Raw genomic sequence first — 17845 nt, 5'->3', positions numbered from 1 at the left:
GGTGACATTTTGGATCAGTAGGAAAAAATATATATATAATATTTATATATTTATCCACATTTTGGATGAGTAGGAAAGAAAAAAGGAAAAGAAAAAGAAAAGCTGAACTTCCCAAGTCATTAAATAGAAATCCAAAATATTGATGAGGAAGTCAAGTCACAGAAGAGCAACAGAACTCAACAAGAGAAGACCTAGTAAAGTCAAAAGAGGGGAATAAATGTGAGGTGGGAAATGTTGGCAGCATAAAGGAAGGGATGGCCCTGCAAAAGGAGACCCTGTGTCCCACTGCTGAGGAGGTTGGTTGGAATTCAGGACTTAAACAGTCCAGTCAGTGATCCAAACATTCCAATTTCTGTGTGCCAATTTTCTCATCTACAGGCATCTCCACCCCACTAGAGGGCTAAGGGAATTAATTCTATTTTTGATCAAGTGCTTTGAGGTACACAAAAAAAGTCACCAGTGAATACAAGCTATTATGATATAAAAATATTTTTAACAACTACTTCTCACTTTATTAGTTTAGAAGAATAGACAGTAGCCCCCAGGCCTATTTTTCACTTAAGCAACGTCTCTAACATGTGAGAATACACATATGACAAGCCCAGCATCCAGGACCTACACCCAGCATGCATGAACATGTGCAGAGACCCAAACACATAAAAGCCACTAAAAGGGGTCTAATCTGTATGCAAGATGAGGACAGATGCTAAAGTGTGCATGGAGTGGGCAGCTCAGCTTTCATTTTTAGAACCCTAGAAGCTTTCCAAGTTCTACATGCTGTATAGCATACAGAATTGAAGCACTGAAAATAGTCCCAAAGGTGGAGGATATTATGAAGACAAAAACGCCATTTGTTTATCTTTTCTCTGTTGAAAGTTTTGATCATGTGTTTGATCAGACTGTTCTGTCTGCTAAAGACATCTACATAAACAGCCCCAAAGTAAAAGTCCCGAAGGGCTGTCCAGAAGGGCCTCTGTGGCAGAGGAGCCTCAGGTGGGAATCCCCAAGCTTCATGGACCCTACCTGAAGGTCAAGCTCCCAAATCTGGAAGTGTACCTCTTCTACACCTTCACCTGGTTAACCATGTTCTACTCATCCTGTAGATCTCACACAGCTGTCACTTTCTCTGAAATCATTTATTGGCCACCCAGCTAGGTCAGTTTCTTCTTAGATTCTCTCTTCACACTCTGTATACTCCTTCGAAGCTAATCAGAATTGTGACTGCGATTGTTTAACTGCTAAATGTCTTGCACTGAAATATAAGATTCCAAAAAATAGTGCCCACGTCTGTCTTGTTCGCTGGATGACTCCGTAGCACAGTGCATTCACTCATTCTTTTTTATTTTATTTTATTGCATTTTAGGTTTTGAGGTACATGTGAAGAACATGCAGGATTGTTGCATAGGTACACACGTGGCAAGTGAATGAATGAATAAAATCTTATGACTTCAGCCTTCAGCTTCTAGAATCTAGCTTTACTTTCTTTCCTGGATCCTGCTCTAGTAAGCCATTTTTATAGCTGCATACTATTCAGGGTAAGGCTAACAACTCCGTAACTGAGGTGGTAAAGGCAGGATGAGTGCAAACTATTTACCCATATCAGCAATTAACTAACACAGGTATGGCGTGTAGTTTATAGATCAGGGTGTCATCAAAATATACAACTATAGGACTTTAATGCACACTCTAAAATCTTCTTTTCATTCCTATTGCCTGTCTTATTTAGTCATTCAATGTATCTTACTGGCACTAACCATTAAAATCATGTATTGAGGACCTATTATGTGTCAGGTACAAGATATACCTCCCATTTAAGCCTCAAAACAAGCTTGCAATATTAACCGATAAGAAAACTGGCTCAGAAAAGTAAGGATTTGCCCAAGGTCAAAATCAGCAAGGAGACGGTGGAATATGAGCCCAGCTCTCTGAATCTGAAGGCGATGCTCTCACAATAGTCTCCCATTTCTCCTCCAATAATCAGATGTCTGTGAAGAGTGTGGGTATACCTGACTGGCTGGATTTGAATTCCGACCCTGCCAGTTACTATTGGTGGGGCGTGGGCAAGTTTCTTGGGTTCTCTGTGCTGTCAATTCCTTTGTAAAACAGATGTAACAGGAGTACTCTCCTAACAGACATTGTTTTAAGGATTAAATTAATACATTTTAAGTACTAAGAACAATACTTGTCACATAACAAATAATTGGTATTAGCCCCTTTTTTGCTGTGGCTATATTCATTATTAACGTTATTAGTATGTGTATACTATTAATTATGCCACTGAACTGCCTCCCTTTGGGATGAAAGAATCAAATATACTTGGAACATTGTGTCCCCCTCTTCCAAACAACCCAAGATGAAAAGATTTTTCTTTTCTTTTTGTCCAGTTTCAGCAAACATTCACTGAGCCCTTTAATGAGGGCAAAACAGTGTACTAGTGGGAGAAGACCACTTGCTTACTCTTCAGAAAGAGATGGAGGCTGGTCATAAGCTTCACCTACAGGAATTCAGTAAGGCAGAAACAGGAATTCAGTGAAGCGGGGCTTAGCATGAATCCTCCTAGCAGGCAATCCATCCTACCATGCTACTCTCCTGTTCAGCTTCTGGCTCTTGAATTAGCTCTAGTAGTAGTTTGAGGAAAGGAGCCAGGACTGACAGTCTCCTACCCTTGGTTAAAAAAAAAAAGAAAAAGGAAAAAGCAAACCTCCTTACATCTCTTTTACATATTGGGTTTTTCCCTAAGACTATTTGATCAAAGTGTTCTACTGAGAAAATTAAAAATTAAAAACCTTGTCAACTCCTTGCACAGTATTCAATTTCTTTACGACCTGGCCTCCTTTAACGTGTCTAGATTTATCTTTTATCAATCCCTTCTTGGCACTTTTAACCTCAAAACCAAGCCATGTGCAGCTTCCAGAACATGCCCTCTCAGCCTCACGCCTGGGCACCAGCTTATTCTTGGCTGGGAACGTCCTCACCTCAGTGTCCTCCTGGGCTTCCTTAGTGAGGACTATCTCCTCACAGTTCCACCAAACTTTCCAAGTAACATTATTTATACATTCTATAGCCTTGTTATCACCTGCATAAGCTTTATTTATAAATATTTAGGGCAAGGTTGTGTTGCTGTGAGCAGGCAAAAGACCATTTTTTTTAATCTTTAAATTTCCAGTGCCTGTCATAAAGTAGATGTTCAGTAAATGTTTGTTGAATAAAATCAGTGAAAAAAGAATCACATGAAATTAAACACTACATTAACTGAAGACTGATAACAATGTGGTTAAGAGGATAGAAATAAAGGATGGGGTTACATTGCTCAGGGTGAAATAGTTGCTCCTTCCTTTGACAGCCATGTTATATTGAACAAGATACTTAAAATGCCTGGGTTTCACATCTCTAAAATGGGGCTAATCATGGAACCTGCTTGATTACTTGCTGAGAGAATCAAATGAATTAATATATAGAAAGTATTTTAAAGAGTTCTGGCACATAGTAATCACTCATTCAGTGTTAACTACCATCATTATTCTTTTTTATGAGAATATTAAAAATGTAAGTAGAGAAACCCATTACTGAAGGGCCAAATCAGTTTTGAACACACTCACTATAATATATGATATTATAGTCATAGAATTCTCCTGGTTTTGCCCACCCAGCATCTTTCCCACCCTTTTCTATAATAGCTCTCAGGTTTTCCTTTGACAAATCAGCTCTCTGTCCCTGGTAGGTTCTGGAGCCAGGCATCCAGCCCAGACATGGACTGGAGAGTCAGAAATTGGCTCAGGGACGGGGACACGGCCCAAGCTGGACCACTGACATTTAGACTGGCACCTTTGCTGGGACCAATGGCAATGAGGTAATGAAAACATGAGCCTGCAGCTGCTGCTGGGAGGGAAGCAGAGCCCACAGATGGAAAGAGACAAAATCCTGATCATGTTAGGTGATGTTCTGCATCCTGCTGAGGTTGTGCAGTTTTTGTTTTTTTGGTTTTTTTTTTTTAATTGTTTTAATTCATACAAGCCAGTAAATTCCCTTTCCAGCTTCATTCAGTTTGGATGGAGGTTTGTCACTACAACCCCAAATGTCCTGAGTAGTGTAATCACAACCAGTCATCATAAAGGGAAAAGCTTACAACATTAGTATTTCATTAAGTCCTATATGCACTTCAGGGCATCATTGTAAAGGGCCTACTTTACACTAGAAATTTGTATCCAAACGAAAATGGAGATTATTTACAGGGTTATCAAAGGAAAACAAAAAACTCCTAAAACACACACACCAAAAAAACAAACAAAACCATAGCTCCTTCACACTTGATGGCCCAAAAAAAGTAAATAAAAAACCCTAGAAAAATAGTAGTCTCATTTTCATGTATGTGACACTCCAATGAATTTATAGAAAAGGCAGGTTTTGAGGCTACTCCAGAAATCCTACATCAGGCCCAGGAATTTCCGTTTCTCATGAGTACCTCAGGGGTGCTTACTGCCCACTGATGCTGATGGTCCACTTTGAGAAACGCTACCTGGGAGGGTCCAGCTCCTCCTAGATGCTGTAGATCATTCTAGAGTACAAAAATCCAGCTGAGAGGTAAATCCCAGACTCTGACAAAATAGAGAAATTCCATAATGATTTCATGAACTAGAAGATCTACAAGGCCAACTCTGAGTTTAAGCATGAATTCTGAAGATGTTGGCAAATTTGCTCTAAAAATCAACTCTAAAAATGGAAAAATATAAGCATTATGTCCAGTTCTCTCAATGGCTATTTTATATAAAAAAGGAAGTGATATACAACAAAAACAATTTAAAAATTGATTACAAGCTTATGGCTTTATCTTTCATAACAATAAACTATAGTAACTTTGCAGTAGGTCATATCATACAATTAACAAAGATGGCCTTTGAGAATTCATTTCAGTTTTTAACAGAGCAGCTATAATGAGTACAATTATAATAATTGGTAAGAAGCTTTTATAGCATTTTGTAATACACAAAAGACAACATGGCAAAATAGAATAGGTTGTTTTCTAAAGGCACCATGTGAGTTTCACAAAGAAAATCTTATGTAGACTGTGACGTGTATGGAGGTGATATGAAAATCACTTGACATCACATCAGACACCACGAAAATTAGAAAACCATTTCCTGATGTGCATCCAAGTTTGCCTTTGTTAAGTCAGTAAATAATCATCAATGATGTGACTGAATCACAGAAACTATCTAGCCCTCCTCAATAGCAGTTCCCTAAGAGAATTAAGCCTAGATACTATAAAGCATCCACTCTGCGTAATGGATTGACATTCTTATGCATGTTAAATGGCCTCTGTACCCTCCTTGAGAGAATTAAGTCTTTCAAATCATCTTCTGTAAGGCTTAGATGCCTAATGAAACCCAGTTTAGAAAGACTAACTGACACTCCTTAAATTGAAAATACATACTCTGGGACAAATAACCGTGTAAATTTCCATTCCAAGCAAGGTGGTCTAGCAATAAAAACAGTAGTTCTCAAGTAGTTTGTGGTTCTACTTGCAAGGCTTTAAATTGTTGAGAGTCATACTTTGAGCATCAATACACATTTTATGCTCTGAGATAATGACATCAGTGGAACTCTCAACTGTAGTTCTTCAGAACCACACAATAGAATTTAATCTACAGCATGAATGTCTTGGACTCCTTCCACAACCATTAATTGTTAAACTGCCAAGCTCATCTCATTATGCGGAGATCCTATTCAACCCAAGGAAAGTACAGTCGTATGACTTCAGCTAAATTGCACAACAAATTCTGATTCGTTCAGTGGTTTGAGCTTTGTAAAATGTTTACACATTTATAATGTGTTTCTATGTGGAGACTGATAGTATCTGATTTTAATTTTTGTGTCAGATCCGGCTAGTCCACCATTTCAATATCCACTCTCCCTTCATTTCTAATAGAATCTGGATTTTTAACTGCACACATAGTAGAATAAAAGACTACATTTTCTAGCTTCCCTTGCAGCTAGATATATGCAATGAAAGCAGAAGTAAGTAGTAATGTTGTATAGAAGTAGAAAATAATTTCACTGGGCTCTTCTGTACCCTTCTGCTCCCCCTTCTCCCCATTTTTTGCCTGCCATAACGTGTGATCAACGGAAATCCCATAACTATCTTGAACCATAAAGCGACCTTAACTGTGGAGGCCATGCATTAGAATGATGGAGCAGAAAGATAAAAACAACCTCACTCTACCACACCACTGACATACATTCCTGGGCTGTCTACCTTTAGACTCCTTTAACATGAGAGAGCAAGACATTTCTATTACGCTTAATGCTCTGTTCTTTAGAGTTTTCTTAAACCAAATTAACATACACATGCAATTTATTATTCAGTAAAGGCCAAGTGAATTTAATAAACTAATTGGGACTAAATATTTGAACTTTTATAATACCTGAAACTTAAATAATGTATTTAAGACAAATAAAAACAATTAGCACTTTATCTAATGGTAAACATACAGGAACAAAATTTTTTATTGGTTAAAAATATATGTAAATTAAAGAGGAATTTAGATCAATGATAAGAAAAAGAAAATCAGAAGTCAGTACATGTGGTACAAACAATAATTAATGAAATGAGTATTATGGTAGGTAACTATCATATGACATATACTTATCAAAGGTAACAAACTGAGCCCAAAAAGTATGGGTTGAAGTTTGACATACAGACATACTGTGTATCTTTCTTATTTGTATATTGGTTCTTGATGCTTTTGTGTGACCCATTCATTCTATGTCTACTTATATTGAATAATCAACTTCTGGGCTGAATGGAAGACTTTGGTCCTTTAGCTTCCATGTACAGCAGACAGACATCTTAGAAAAATACCCAGGACAACAGAAAATTATTAACATGCCTTTGATGTCCAGTGAATCCTTTTAAGTCTGATTTTTGCTGTGCACTCTTGAAAAGGCACTAAAATATTTTAAATAGGCCTAGCAAAAGGATCAAAAACATTAGATTGCATTTAAAATAAAATCTACTCCTTAGATTGCTTTTGATTATCCAGGCAGAAAGTTTGTTTCCGTGTTGCTCTATAAAACAAGAATTTGTGTTTATCATGATTATTTGATCAGCAATATTTTGTTTTGGGAAATATTCATGTTAAATATCCTACCAAGATCTTAGAGCTAACCAAGCTCCTGTCTACTCCAGTGGTAGGCAGACCTTTGGGAAAACCGTAAAGACTCATTTCTTCCGTATAATCTCAGTGTTATTCATTTAATACCTTCAAATCCTTGCTCTGCATTCATATGCAAATATCTGCAGTTGTGTTTATGTAAATTATTGGCACACAGTATTCACTCTAACCACATAAGGCAGTGTGTAGGTATCACATGTAATTAGAGTGATATACCTATGGCCTCTTCAGTCAGCTACTGCATGCTCTTCCTTATGTTAACCACAAGTAGGGAAAGACATTATTTAGGAAGATTATTTTTCAGGAAAACAATTTTTTTAATCATTAACTTCTCTATTACAAATATACGGATGGTCCCTGATTTACAATGGTTCCACTTATGATTTTTTTGACTTACAGTGGTTTGAAATCGACATGCACTTGGTAGAAATCTACTTCAAGTACCCGTACAACCATTCTGTTTTTTACCTTCACTATAGTATTCAACAAATTACATGCGACATTCAACATTTTATTATAAACAGGCTTTGTGAAAGATGATGTTGCCCAACTGTAGGCTAACGATAGTGTTCTGAGTATGTTTAAGGTAGGCTAGGCTAAGCTATGATGTTCAATAGGTTATGTGTATTAAATGCATTTTCAACTTATAATATTTTCTACTTATGATGAGTCTACCAGGATGAGACCTCATGGTAAGTCAAGGGGCATCTGCATGGCTATTGAGATGGCAAGATGAAGATACTTACCCCTGTGACATCCATAACCTTAATGGCTGCAAGCTGGCCCGTTTTGACATGACGACCCTGTGAAGAAAAAAAATAAGATTTAGTTCTGATGACCAATAGCCTCATTCAATTCATACCATAAAGAAAAACTGCTTGGATCAGAGCTGTACTATGTCAATGGGGACAGACAGAAAGACAGATATGCACAGAAACATCATGTTAAGTAGATATTTTTATTTTGTAAAATATTTTGTGTTTCTCTCGTAAAACATCCCCAGTCACTTTATTTTCACAGTGGGTGTCCAGTTAAATAAAAAAAATGCAATGTTGAACAATTTGGTTCTACCTCCTCTCCAAGGCATTGGACAAGAGCTTATGTGAGAGGAAGACTTACATGGAAGGGGAGCTAGGCCTGCGTGGAGAATACACAAATATCTCTCTGCTAGAAAACACTCAATAGAAGAAGAAACTTTGGTTTCCTTCATTCTTAAAATATCTTTTAATGGTTTTGTTTGGATATGATTCTGCTATCATTCATCTGAGATTGTTCACTTATCTTTATTTTAAAAGGGAGCCTAAAATAAAAGAGACAGCAATCAATCCAAATTTGCGATCAAGGAGACAGTGTTGAACATTAGCGACTGCTTCCCGAAGGTGCGCACCTTTGGTCTTTAGAATCACGATGAAGCAGCAACCACATGGCAGGATCAGGAGCGAGTAGGGTGTGCCAAGGGGCACTCTCAGAAGAGAACTATTTTCTCTTTGCTTGCTCCTTGAGAAAACACAATGTCTACATGTGACTCTCAGACTACAGCAAAGATGGTCATACTTACGACGACTTCTATGTGAATTTTATATATAGCTCCCAAAATACATTTTACCTCTTGCTATTAGGCAATAAAATATAGCTTCTACGATCAGCTGGGTTCAGATCTTAGCTGCATGACCTTAGGCAAGTCCCTTAACCTCCCAGGCCTCAGTTTCCTCATCTCAAAACTTGAAATAATACCACCTAATGCGTCGAATTGCAGGGGGAACGATACGAGATAATGTATACAAAGTACTTGACAGGCAGTTTTGCTGTCAGCAGATGCTGGCTGTACTTATGTGTGCTCCCATCTTCCGATTAATTTTAAATGTTGTCTCCCCTACTAAACTATACGTTTCATAAAGGCAAGGACTGTGTCTTATCAATGTATTTCCAGTGCCTGGAAGAGTGAGTGCCTACCCCGTAGATGCTGTGGCATGTGCATGAACTCACAACAGGTAAGGAGGTATACGTAATTGCGGTGTGGAAGGAGTGGTTGGCCTGGTGCGATCCAGATTCGGTGGTTGAGGTTGGGGAAAACGTGCTGGTTTAGTTGGACCAAATTTCTAAAAAAATTGTGGTAGAAAATATCATTGGGCCAATTTTGTAACCGAGACCTCCTATATCCTCATGTTCTTGAAGCTTTTACCTTTTTCTGCCACTTCTCTCCCTTACCACCCCAATTTTCCCCACTCCTCTGACCCTTTAACTCCTGCGCACTCTGCCTGTCTTTTCTTCCCACACATCTCAGCTTTAAACATCTATCGACTCTGATTCTGGTGGGCATGTTTCCTTCAGCTTTTGACCCCCATTCTGCTGCCCTTTTTCTCTCCTCGTTTAGGAAAGAACACAGAGGACAAAGTAGGTCAGTTATCCAATATTGTCACGACACAGCCCCTCACACTTATTTCAGCTTTCCTGAAATCGAGGGAGGGGGTGGCGTGTTACCCTGTCAGGAGGCCTGGACCACAATCCCAGAGGCCCGGTTCTTGTCCAGGCTCTGCCCAGGACCTCCGGACATGTCTGGACCCTCATTTCCCCATCTACAAAGTGTGGGAGGCTGGGCTCAGTGGTTAGTGCAGAGGGCGGTGAGTCGGTATCAGCACTACCAACTCTTTCCATCCCAAGGAGCTTTTAGAAATTTAGTTTTCACAAGATAGAGAAGTGCCACTCCTACAGAACCGGGACACTAACTTTCTCGCAGAGCGGCCGTGCTACCTTTCCTGCAAGCCATAAGTCAATTTTGCACAAGGAAAAAGTAGCAATTGCCTCCTCTTTGGAGTCTGCGATGCCATGATGACCCTTGCAAAGGAATCCATAGCTTTGCAACCAACAGTGGACTTTAAAGTAATGGCTATAAATCATATCTTAAATAATGGCTATCTACTAAAGCACTGAAAGCAGGTAGGGGAAATGTAGGCAGATACGGAGGGTCTGTCTGATATTATTCAGCTGATTTACCTTGAAATTATTTTAATGGTGCCTGTAATAGCATACAGGCAAACTGCTGGGCATGTTGCAGTGCCCTCTGGAGCTGACCCCCTTCTGCCACGCCACCTTGGTAGGCTCCCACCTGCTCTTACTATGTGGACCTTGAGAACAAACTCTGCACTTCTGTAAATGTACTGTATTGTGTCTTGCCTCTCCGCGGCTGCGTTTTCTTGTTCTGGGATGCCCTGTGCCTTCTTGACTCCTCAGAAAACTCTCTCTCTTTCTAGATTCAATTAAAGTACTCTGTCCTCTGATACCTCACTGTCGATCTCTCATCACCTCCGTCCATCAATGAACATGTCCCTGTCTGTATTATTCCAGGGAACTCAAAGGATCAATGTCCCTCTCCTTCTCTGGTCTTCCTTGCCTCTCTCCCTTCCTTCCCCTGTGGCTCCACTTGCAGCACTACTGTCTCCCAAATAAAACCTTAAGTGCAGCTCCCCTGGTTCAAGCAGGGACTTGACCACCCAACTCTACTCTGCTCTGCCTCGCAATTCCCCTCATTCCTGAGGGGGTCCCTGAGGCATGCCTGCCAGCAGGCAGTTTGAGAGACTTTGCACTAGATTTTCAAGCCCTTACCAAGCAGCAAATCCTCTCTGAGTGAATAATTTGTTACAAGCACACCTCAATGCCCAGTTCTTTCCCTTAGCAGCCTGGGGCTGAGGTAGCTCATGGTACTGGCCCAAGGCCAGAGGTGAAGTGGGGTAAAAGTGATCTGTGTTACAAATGCAGGCAGTGGGCAGTTCTTGTTGAAATAAAAATATCAGCTCTTAAAAAAAAAAACTTAGTATACATGGTTTTTGTTGTTGCTATTTTTTTTTTTTAAAGTAGCCACTAGGAAAATGACAGAAGTTAACACTGGAAAAGAAAACAACATTATGTTTCTTCCATTTTAAATTTCATTTCCAAACTAAAACAGCAGTTCTCAATGGGTCTGACAGATGACTGAATATACCTTGGGATGGCAGTTTGGGCCTACATGGGATCCTGGAGGTATTGCATGTAGGTATCCCATGAAGTAGCAGCCTCAGATCGCTCCCAGGCAAAGGGATCCCCATGCTCTAGAGCACGAAGGATGCTACGCTGTCACAGCTTACTGATCAGGAAACGGCCACGAAGGAACATGCCCAGCATGAGCTGCCTGTCATATAAGGCCAAGTTACGATCTACACGAAGGCAGACTTGGAGGGAATGGCAGCAAGTCAGCCGACCTAAAGCTCACTAGGAACTGAGGCACAGTCATGGCAAGACAGTTTTTAAAGAGGCCACTTTATAAAATCAGAAATGAATTGGGTAGGAATACCCCCTAAGAGCCTAATCCAATCCTGTCCTTTTAGAGATGAGGCCAAAATCTCACATGTAAACTCAGGACATATTCTCCTCTGTCCCACTTCTACCATCCGGTTCCTAAATCACAAATTTCTATCACCAAACTTTAAAAATAATTTTTAAAACAAACTCTTAATATTTTCCTTAACTTGAGCTGAATATCAAACTAGTCATCTCTGCATGGCATAGAATTTTTAACTGTTTTTTAAATTTGGGGACAGTGTAACAAAGGGGGATGTTATTACAATTGAATTTTAAAGAGAAGATGTAATATTGCCCCCCAATGCTAATTTATTTTCTTTTATAAGAGAAATTTAAAATACAATTATAGACACCATGTAGATTTAGATCTAAAATACATGTTTCAAGCTGGTGCAGTGCTGCTTGACTGTACTCCCAGCTACTTGGGAGGCTGAGGCAGAAGGATGGCTCAAGTCCAGGAGTTCAAGGCCAGCCTGAGAAACACAGCAAGATCCCATCTCTAAAATGAGCAAATGGATGAACAACAACAACAAAAATACATGTGTAACCAATAACTAAAAAAGAAATTCTGAAAAGCAAAAACTAAAAGGAGACAAAAGAGTTAAAAAAAATTCTCCATAAAAATTAGAGAAAATGTCCTATCAGATTGCAATTGCTGAGTCATGTTTTAATGAACTAAATGTTTTTTTCCTGCTGAAATAACCAATAACGGCAAAAGCTAGTGAACACACTAAATCTAGAAAAATAAAACTGACATCCTGGTAGGACCCCAACCCTAATGTCAGATAATGTCCGAAAGCATAAAGGATGCTTCCGCCAGAAAGGAACGAGGAAGGCATCAAAACAAGGAAGGCAGAGCCTTGGGCCCACTCAGTGCTGGGGGCATGGCTCAGCCTGGTCCTCTGACATGCTTAGGAACCTACTCTGCTCCCTTCTTCCCTTCTTTCTCACTTTTGAGGTAATGAACTATGCTGATCCTCATTCTATGTAAGATCATTCAACATATAGGTGAAATCTAAATCACTCAAGTACTATTAATATGATACCCTAACCTTTCCTTTAACTCCTCCCTAAAATGAATGCAAGAGAAAACAATAGTTTTGTTTTCATAGTCACATATGCCTTACCTCTGTTACTGCTATTTTCTAAGGAAGAGCAAGAGGATTTTTCAGCTGCTAGCCTAAGGCTAGCCCGGAAGACAGAGTGCTTTTATTTCTAGGTCACCCACATACGTTTGTTTCTGGCAAAGCGCACAGCAATCCACCTTTGTTGAAAATTCAGATATTCTCCCCACCATCTTCATCCTCCTGCCCAATGCCCCTCATACACAGGAAGAGAGTGGCTCATTCTCCTTCGTATTTACCTTAGATTTTTTCTTTCTTTTCATTTTCTTTTTATTTATTTATTTTTATTGCATTTTAGGTTTCAGGGTACATGTGAAGAACATGCAAGATTGTTGCATAGGTACACACGTGGCAGTGTGATTTGCTGCCTTCCTCCCTTCACCTGTATCTGGCATTTCTCCCCATGCTAACTCTCTCCAACTCCCCACCCAGAGTGTAAATTAGTTCAACCATTGTGGAAGACAGTGTGGGGATTCCTCAAGGACCTAGAAATAGAAATTCCATTTGACCCAGCAATCCCATTACTGGGTATATATTCCAAAGGATTATAAATCGTTTTACCTTAGATCTAATCTCCACTTTACTGAGGAAGTCTTTTTCAGTTTCCTAATTGCAAATGAGTACTCCACCTTTGTGTTCCCAGAGCATCGTAACCCAACCCCACTGATCACAGCCAGCACCGTGATTTTTTCAAAACATGCATCACCAGAACCATGAAAATAAATCAAATCAAAACAAAAAAAGCAGAATGTAGAATACGTAGTAATGGCAGCTGTTGTTTTATGTCTCACCTTTTCTGATTCATTCTCTCTCTCTCTCTCTCTCTCTCTATCTGTCATTTATCTATAAATCATAGATGCTGCAGTGTGCCACCAAGATTCTCAAGTACAGACTGAAGTACCTGACAACTCTCAATCAGGTCTCTCTCTGGGAATGGCCCTTAGACAAAGAGCCACCTCACCCAAGGTCATGCTCCCTCCTGGAGACAGGTGAAGGACGATGGCAACTTGGATAGGATATCCTTGGAAGGATAGAAGTGGTGGAGAATGTGGGAGTGGACAGAATTCAGAGACATTCAAGAGGCCAAATGAAGAGGACTTGGGAATAGATTGGTTATATATTTCCCTTGTGCCTTCATAGTGCTTTGCACAGCAGGGACTCAGCAAATATTTGCTGAAAAACAGACTGAATGAAGGCATGAGATTTGAGGGCTGCGTTTGGGTTCTTGGTACCAGCCACATATCTACACTAGCTTCCCCTACCCCCACATTTCCCCAGCCACAAAGTTCATGGGACCAGATAGGGTGAGGTTGTTAGCAGAGTTATAATCGTTTTGCCCATAAATAAAAAGCTGGAAGATGAATGTAAGTGGATGAAGTTCTTTTAAACTCTGCAGAGAGACCAACTTACTATCCCTTTCCACAGATCACAGAGAAAACAGAAACTGGTTTTAGCTTTACTTCTGAGCTGTCATGATAAGAACAAACGTGAACTCTGGTTTTCCGCTCCCAGTTAAGACTGAAGCTTAGTTAAAATATCTATCTGGACATCTTTAGGAATGCTACCTTTCTTTGATACAATATGTCTTGAGGCAAAGAGACAGACAAGACGACATTATGAAGACTCCAAAGATCCTTATGATCAAGTAACACAAATGTTCACAAAGTATACTTGGCACGATGTCCATATTCCTAAGTCATCCCCAGGTTAAATGGAGCCTTTGTGTTTCCATGGCCTACATGTGTCATTCATTGGTGGCTTAGAAACCCTGCTCTCCATATCTGCAGAACTGTGATCCAGACTTCATGGCTCCCAGACTTGCAGCAGAGGTAACGCAAGGTACCTACTCAGGATGGTGCCCAAGCAATTCTTCTGCATCTCAACACCACTCACTGTGAATTCCTTTGCTTGGCACCTCTGAGTGACAGAAAATGGATTGTTTTCAAGATTGTTCCGGGGTGGGCCAACCGAAAGCTGAGACTTGCACACAGACGTGAAGTGGGGAAGAAGAGACTGGGTTTCATTTTTCTTTGTTAGAAACTAGGATTCTTCAGTCTTCATGGCTGCCAGCTTGGCTCAGTTTATAAACCAAAATGGATGCTCAAAGGGAAAAAAAAAATCAAATAGTCACAATTTTTAGCAGACAATAGTTAATGTATGCAGATTCCGTGGCAGGGAGCCTAATGCCTGTACCCAGGAAAGGCACGCACAGCTGAAGCGACAGCAGTGACGAGGCAGACAAGCTGAGGGGTGACGGGAGCTCAACAGCAGACGAGCCAGCCTCTGGGCCAGGGCCTCGCGCCAAGAACACACTTCCCAGTAACCTCCCCTCAACCCAAAAATTGAGCACAAAACCAAAGCTCTCACTGGCTCTCATCTAATTTATACCACAGGATTACCACAATCTGTGGCTTTCTTTTATTTTTATTTCTTTTTTTGAGACGGAGTCTTACTCTGTTGCCAGGCTGGAATGCAGTGATGCCATCTCGGCTCACTGCAACTTCCGCCTCCTGGGTTCAAGCGATTCTTCTACCTCAGTCTACCAAGTAGCTGGGATTACAGGTTCCTGCCACCACACCCAGCTAATATTTGTACTTTTAGTAGAGACGAGGTTTTGCCATGTTGGTCAGGCCGGTCTTGAACTCCCGACCTCAAGTGATCTGCCCACCTTGGCCTCCCAAAGTGCTGGGATTGCAGGCGTGAGCCACCGAGCCCAGCCTCATCTGTGGCTTTCATACATTCATTTCTGGGAGGACTAACCCCCTTAGATGTGAGAACTCAAAAGATGGGGACAAATATGTACATACAGCCAACTCTTCAGCCTCTCCAAATATCCCACACTCCTTCCCACTCAGCACAATAGCCTCTTCTATCTCCTGAGCCAAGAATGGTACCTGGGGTGATAAACAGCATTCCAAACCCTGGTGCCTGAACACCAGTCCAAGGTGAAGTTTACACGCAACTCCAGTAAAAGATGAAAAATAAGTGGTGACTTTTTTCAGAAAACAAGAGGTTTTCAACTTAAGCAGGATTCTTATTTTTGGTGTTAAAATGCCCATTAATGAAATGTTTCTAATTTTTAATAACCCTATCTTGGTTCCCAATGTTTTTTTCCCAGTGAGATTTTAGTAATCCATGAAATCTAAGAATCCAGGAAAAAGTATTTTTAAATACATGAACATAATAAAAAGGTTAATAACCCTGTGAAGACATAAATAAGGTTCTTGATGCAACCTGTAAGAAGTTAAATGTGAGGGAGTAAAGCCCTTAATAACTCACAATAGCCTGTTTGAATTGTATTGGAACTCACTTCTCTCTCCTCTGGGTCCCCTGTGTTCCGAATACCCTTACAATGCAGGTCCCCAGGTACATGACTTCTACACAGTAGGACAGAAAGCCCCTCAAAGGCAGCAACTCCACGGTAAGCCTGTTCAATCCTCTGGTATTACCTAGGACAGCATCTTGCAAAGGGTAGGTGCTAAATCACACTGGAAAACATCAAGTTTCTAGGCCTAGTGAACCTTGTAAATTGCCACAAATCACAATGAACAGAGATTCCTGTGATCCATCAGGGGCTACACCTGGGAGAATCTTGATAGAATTTGGGGAAATGTCTACTTACTAATGTCAGGAAGCTTAAAAGAAGACTTAGAATGGCTGATGGTATCGTAACTGGAGGGGAAAGCCATGTGATTTGATGTGAGTGTATTGCTTAAGGAAGTTCTGTTTTTGTTTTCTTTTCCAAGTGTTAACTAATAAAACTAGGTCACTGAAATGGCCCTGGAGGCTTGCTAGAGACATTAGCATTCTGCATGTCTAATCCCAACAGCTTACCAGAGGAAAGGGTCAGGGAGACAGAGATGCATCAGGAGAAAAGCAAAGTCCGGACGCTCCCCTGCCACCATCCTTCCACTTCTGCTCCCTCCTTCCTGAGATGGTACTGACTAGAGGCAGGACGCTGCAATGTTCTTGCAGAAAGAGGACTCAGTTTTAAAGATTTCAGATCAATAGCGCCCTCTCTAAGGACTACTTTATGAAGCAACTCTGTCTTCCCCTCAGGACGCCTGGCAGACCCTTCCATCGCTATATCCCACCTCCCAGCTGTAGATTAAGAAGATATATTACAACTTCTCCCCTGGCCCTGCACAGGTTTGCCAAATACACCCCGAAGCTGGTCCCTATTGTCCGAGATTTATAACCAGGTGATTGTGAGTAGACAGGGTTGGCTTTGGACCATAGGCAAGATAGGCTGGGGGTTGGGGAAAATAGATGATAATCATAATAAAAAGGCAATACTGCATTTCACTTTGCCTAATGTATGGCTTCAATAGGAAGCCAGTCCACCCACAGGGCTGTCTCAGTCACTTAATAGACTTCTGCAGCAGCAGGAGTCTCCTGTTCAGAAAGAAAAAGGACCACACTGGTGTCCTGAGAAAGAACAAAGGCAAAGGACCACAGTGTTCCCAGCTATCATTCTTAGGGTGGCAGGAACACAAATGGGGACCCATTTGGCTCTTTATTTGGGCTGTTGATGAATAAACCCTCTCCCGCAGAGTCCTCAAACCTCCAGCAGTTTTAATTAAAACAAAAGAAATGTCAGCAGGGAAAGGACTGGAATATAATTAGGGCCCACCAAATCTGAAGTAATATGGGGGAAAAAGACTAGTAATGAAAGGGAAGCTTTCAGGTTCTTACTGAATCCAGGCTCTGTTGCCGACACAAGAATCAATTTCAATAGGCTTTAGTTGTATCTGAGCTGGAACACAGTGACAGATGAAATTAGTGAGCAACTTACTGGAGTCATAATGATTCCCACGGAAAAAAAAAAAAAAAAAAAAAAAAGAAGACTACAATGAGCACTCCCAACCAAATCTCTCCTCTGTAAGAATGTGTGTGTTTTTTATACATACATATAATGTACACATAATTACTAAAATTATATCTAACATTTATATACCTACAAACATATACAGGCTGAGTGTGGTGGCTCATGCCTATAATACTAGTGCTTTGGGAGGAGATTCTCCTGCAAGGCAGGAGAATCACTTGCAGCCAGGACCTCAAGGCCAGCCTGAGCATCATAGTGAGACACCGTCTCTACAAAAAAATTAAAAAATTAGCCAGGCCTAGAGGCATGCACCTGTAGTCCCAGCTACTCAGCTGAGGTGGGAGGATCACTTGAGCCCGAGAGTTGGAGGCTGCAGTTAGCTATGA

General features: G+C 40.6%; 1 protein-coding gene and 1 long non-coding RNA gene across 9 annotated transcripts in view; both read right to left on the bottom strand.

Moving 5' to 3' along the window:
• TNIK (TRAF2 and NCK interacting kinase) overlaps positions 1-17845 on the bottom strand; it is a 410529-nt gene that overhangs the window by 154630 nt on the left and 238054 nt on the right. For 7 of the 8 annotated variants that reach the window (XM_032258265.1, XM_032258273.1, XM_032258266.1 and 4 more), the window contains exon 3: positions 7919-7975. In XM_032258265.1, the coding sequence (XP_032114156.1) occupies positions 7919-7975 (57 nt within the window). Of the gene's footprint in view, positions 1-7918; positions 7976-16152; positions 16160-17845 lie in introns of those variants that run through there. The other variant, XM_032258271.1, reaches the window with a different exon arrangement.
• LOC116536493 lies at positions 9276-15103 on the bottom strand. The gene is made up of 2 exons (XR_004262670.1): positions 13193-15103; positions 9276-12870 (listed from the first exon to the last, which is right to left on the bottom strand). It is a non-coding gene; the product is annotated as an uncharacterized LOC116536493 (long non-coding RNA).

The sequence above is a fragment of the Sapajus apella genome, unplaced genomic scaffold (genome assembly GCF_009761245.1).
Source record: "Sapajus apella isolate SASKATOON/1434 unplaced genomic scaffold, GSC_monkey_1.0 scaffold101, whole genome shotgun sequence".
Lineage (NCBI taxonomy): Eukaryota > Metazoa > Chordata > Mammalia > Primates > Cebidae > Sapajus > Sapajus apella.
This window is presented reverse-complemented; position numbering and strand designations above follow the sequence as displayed.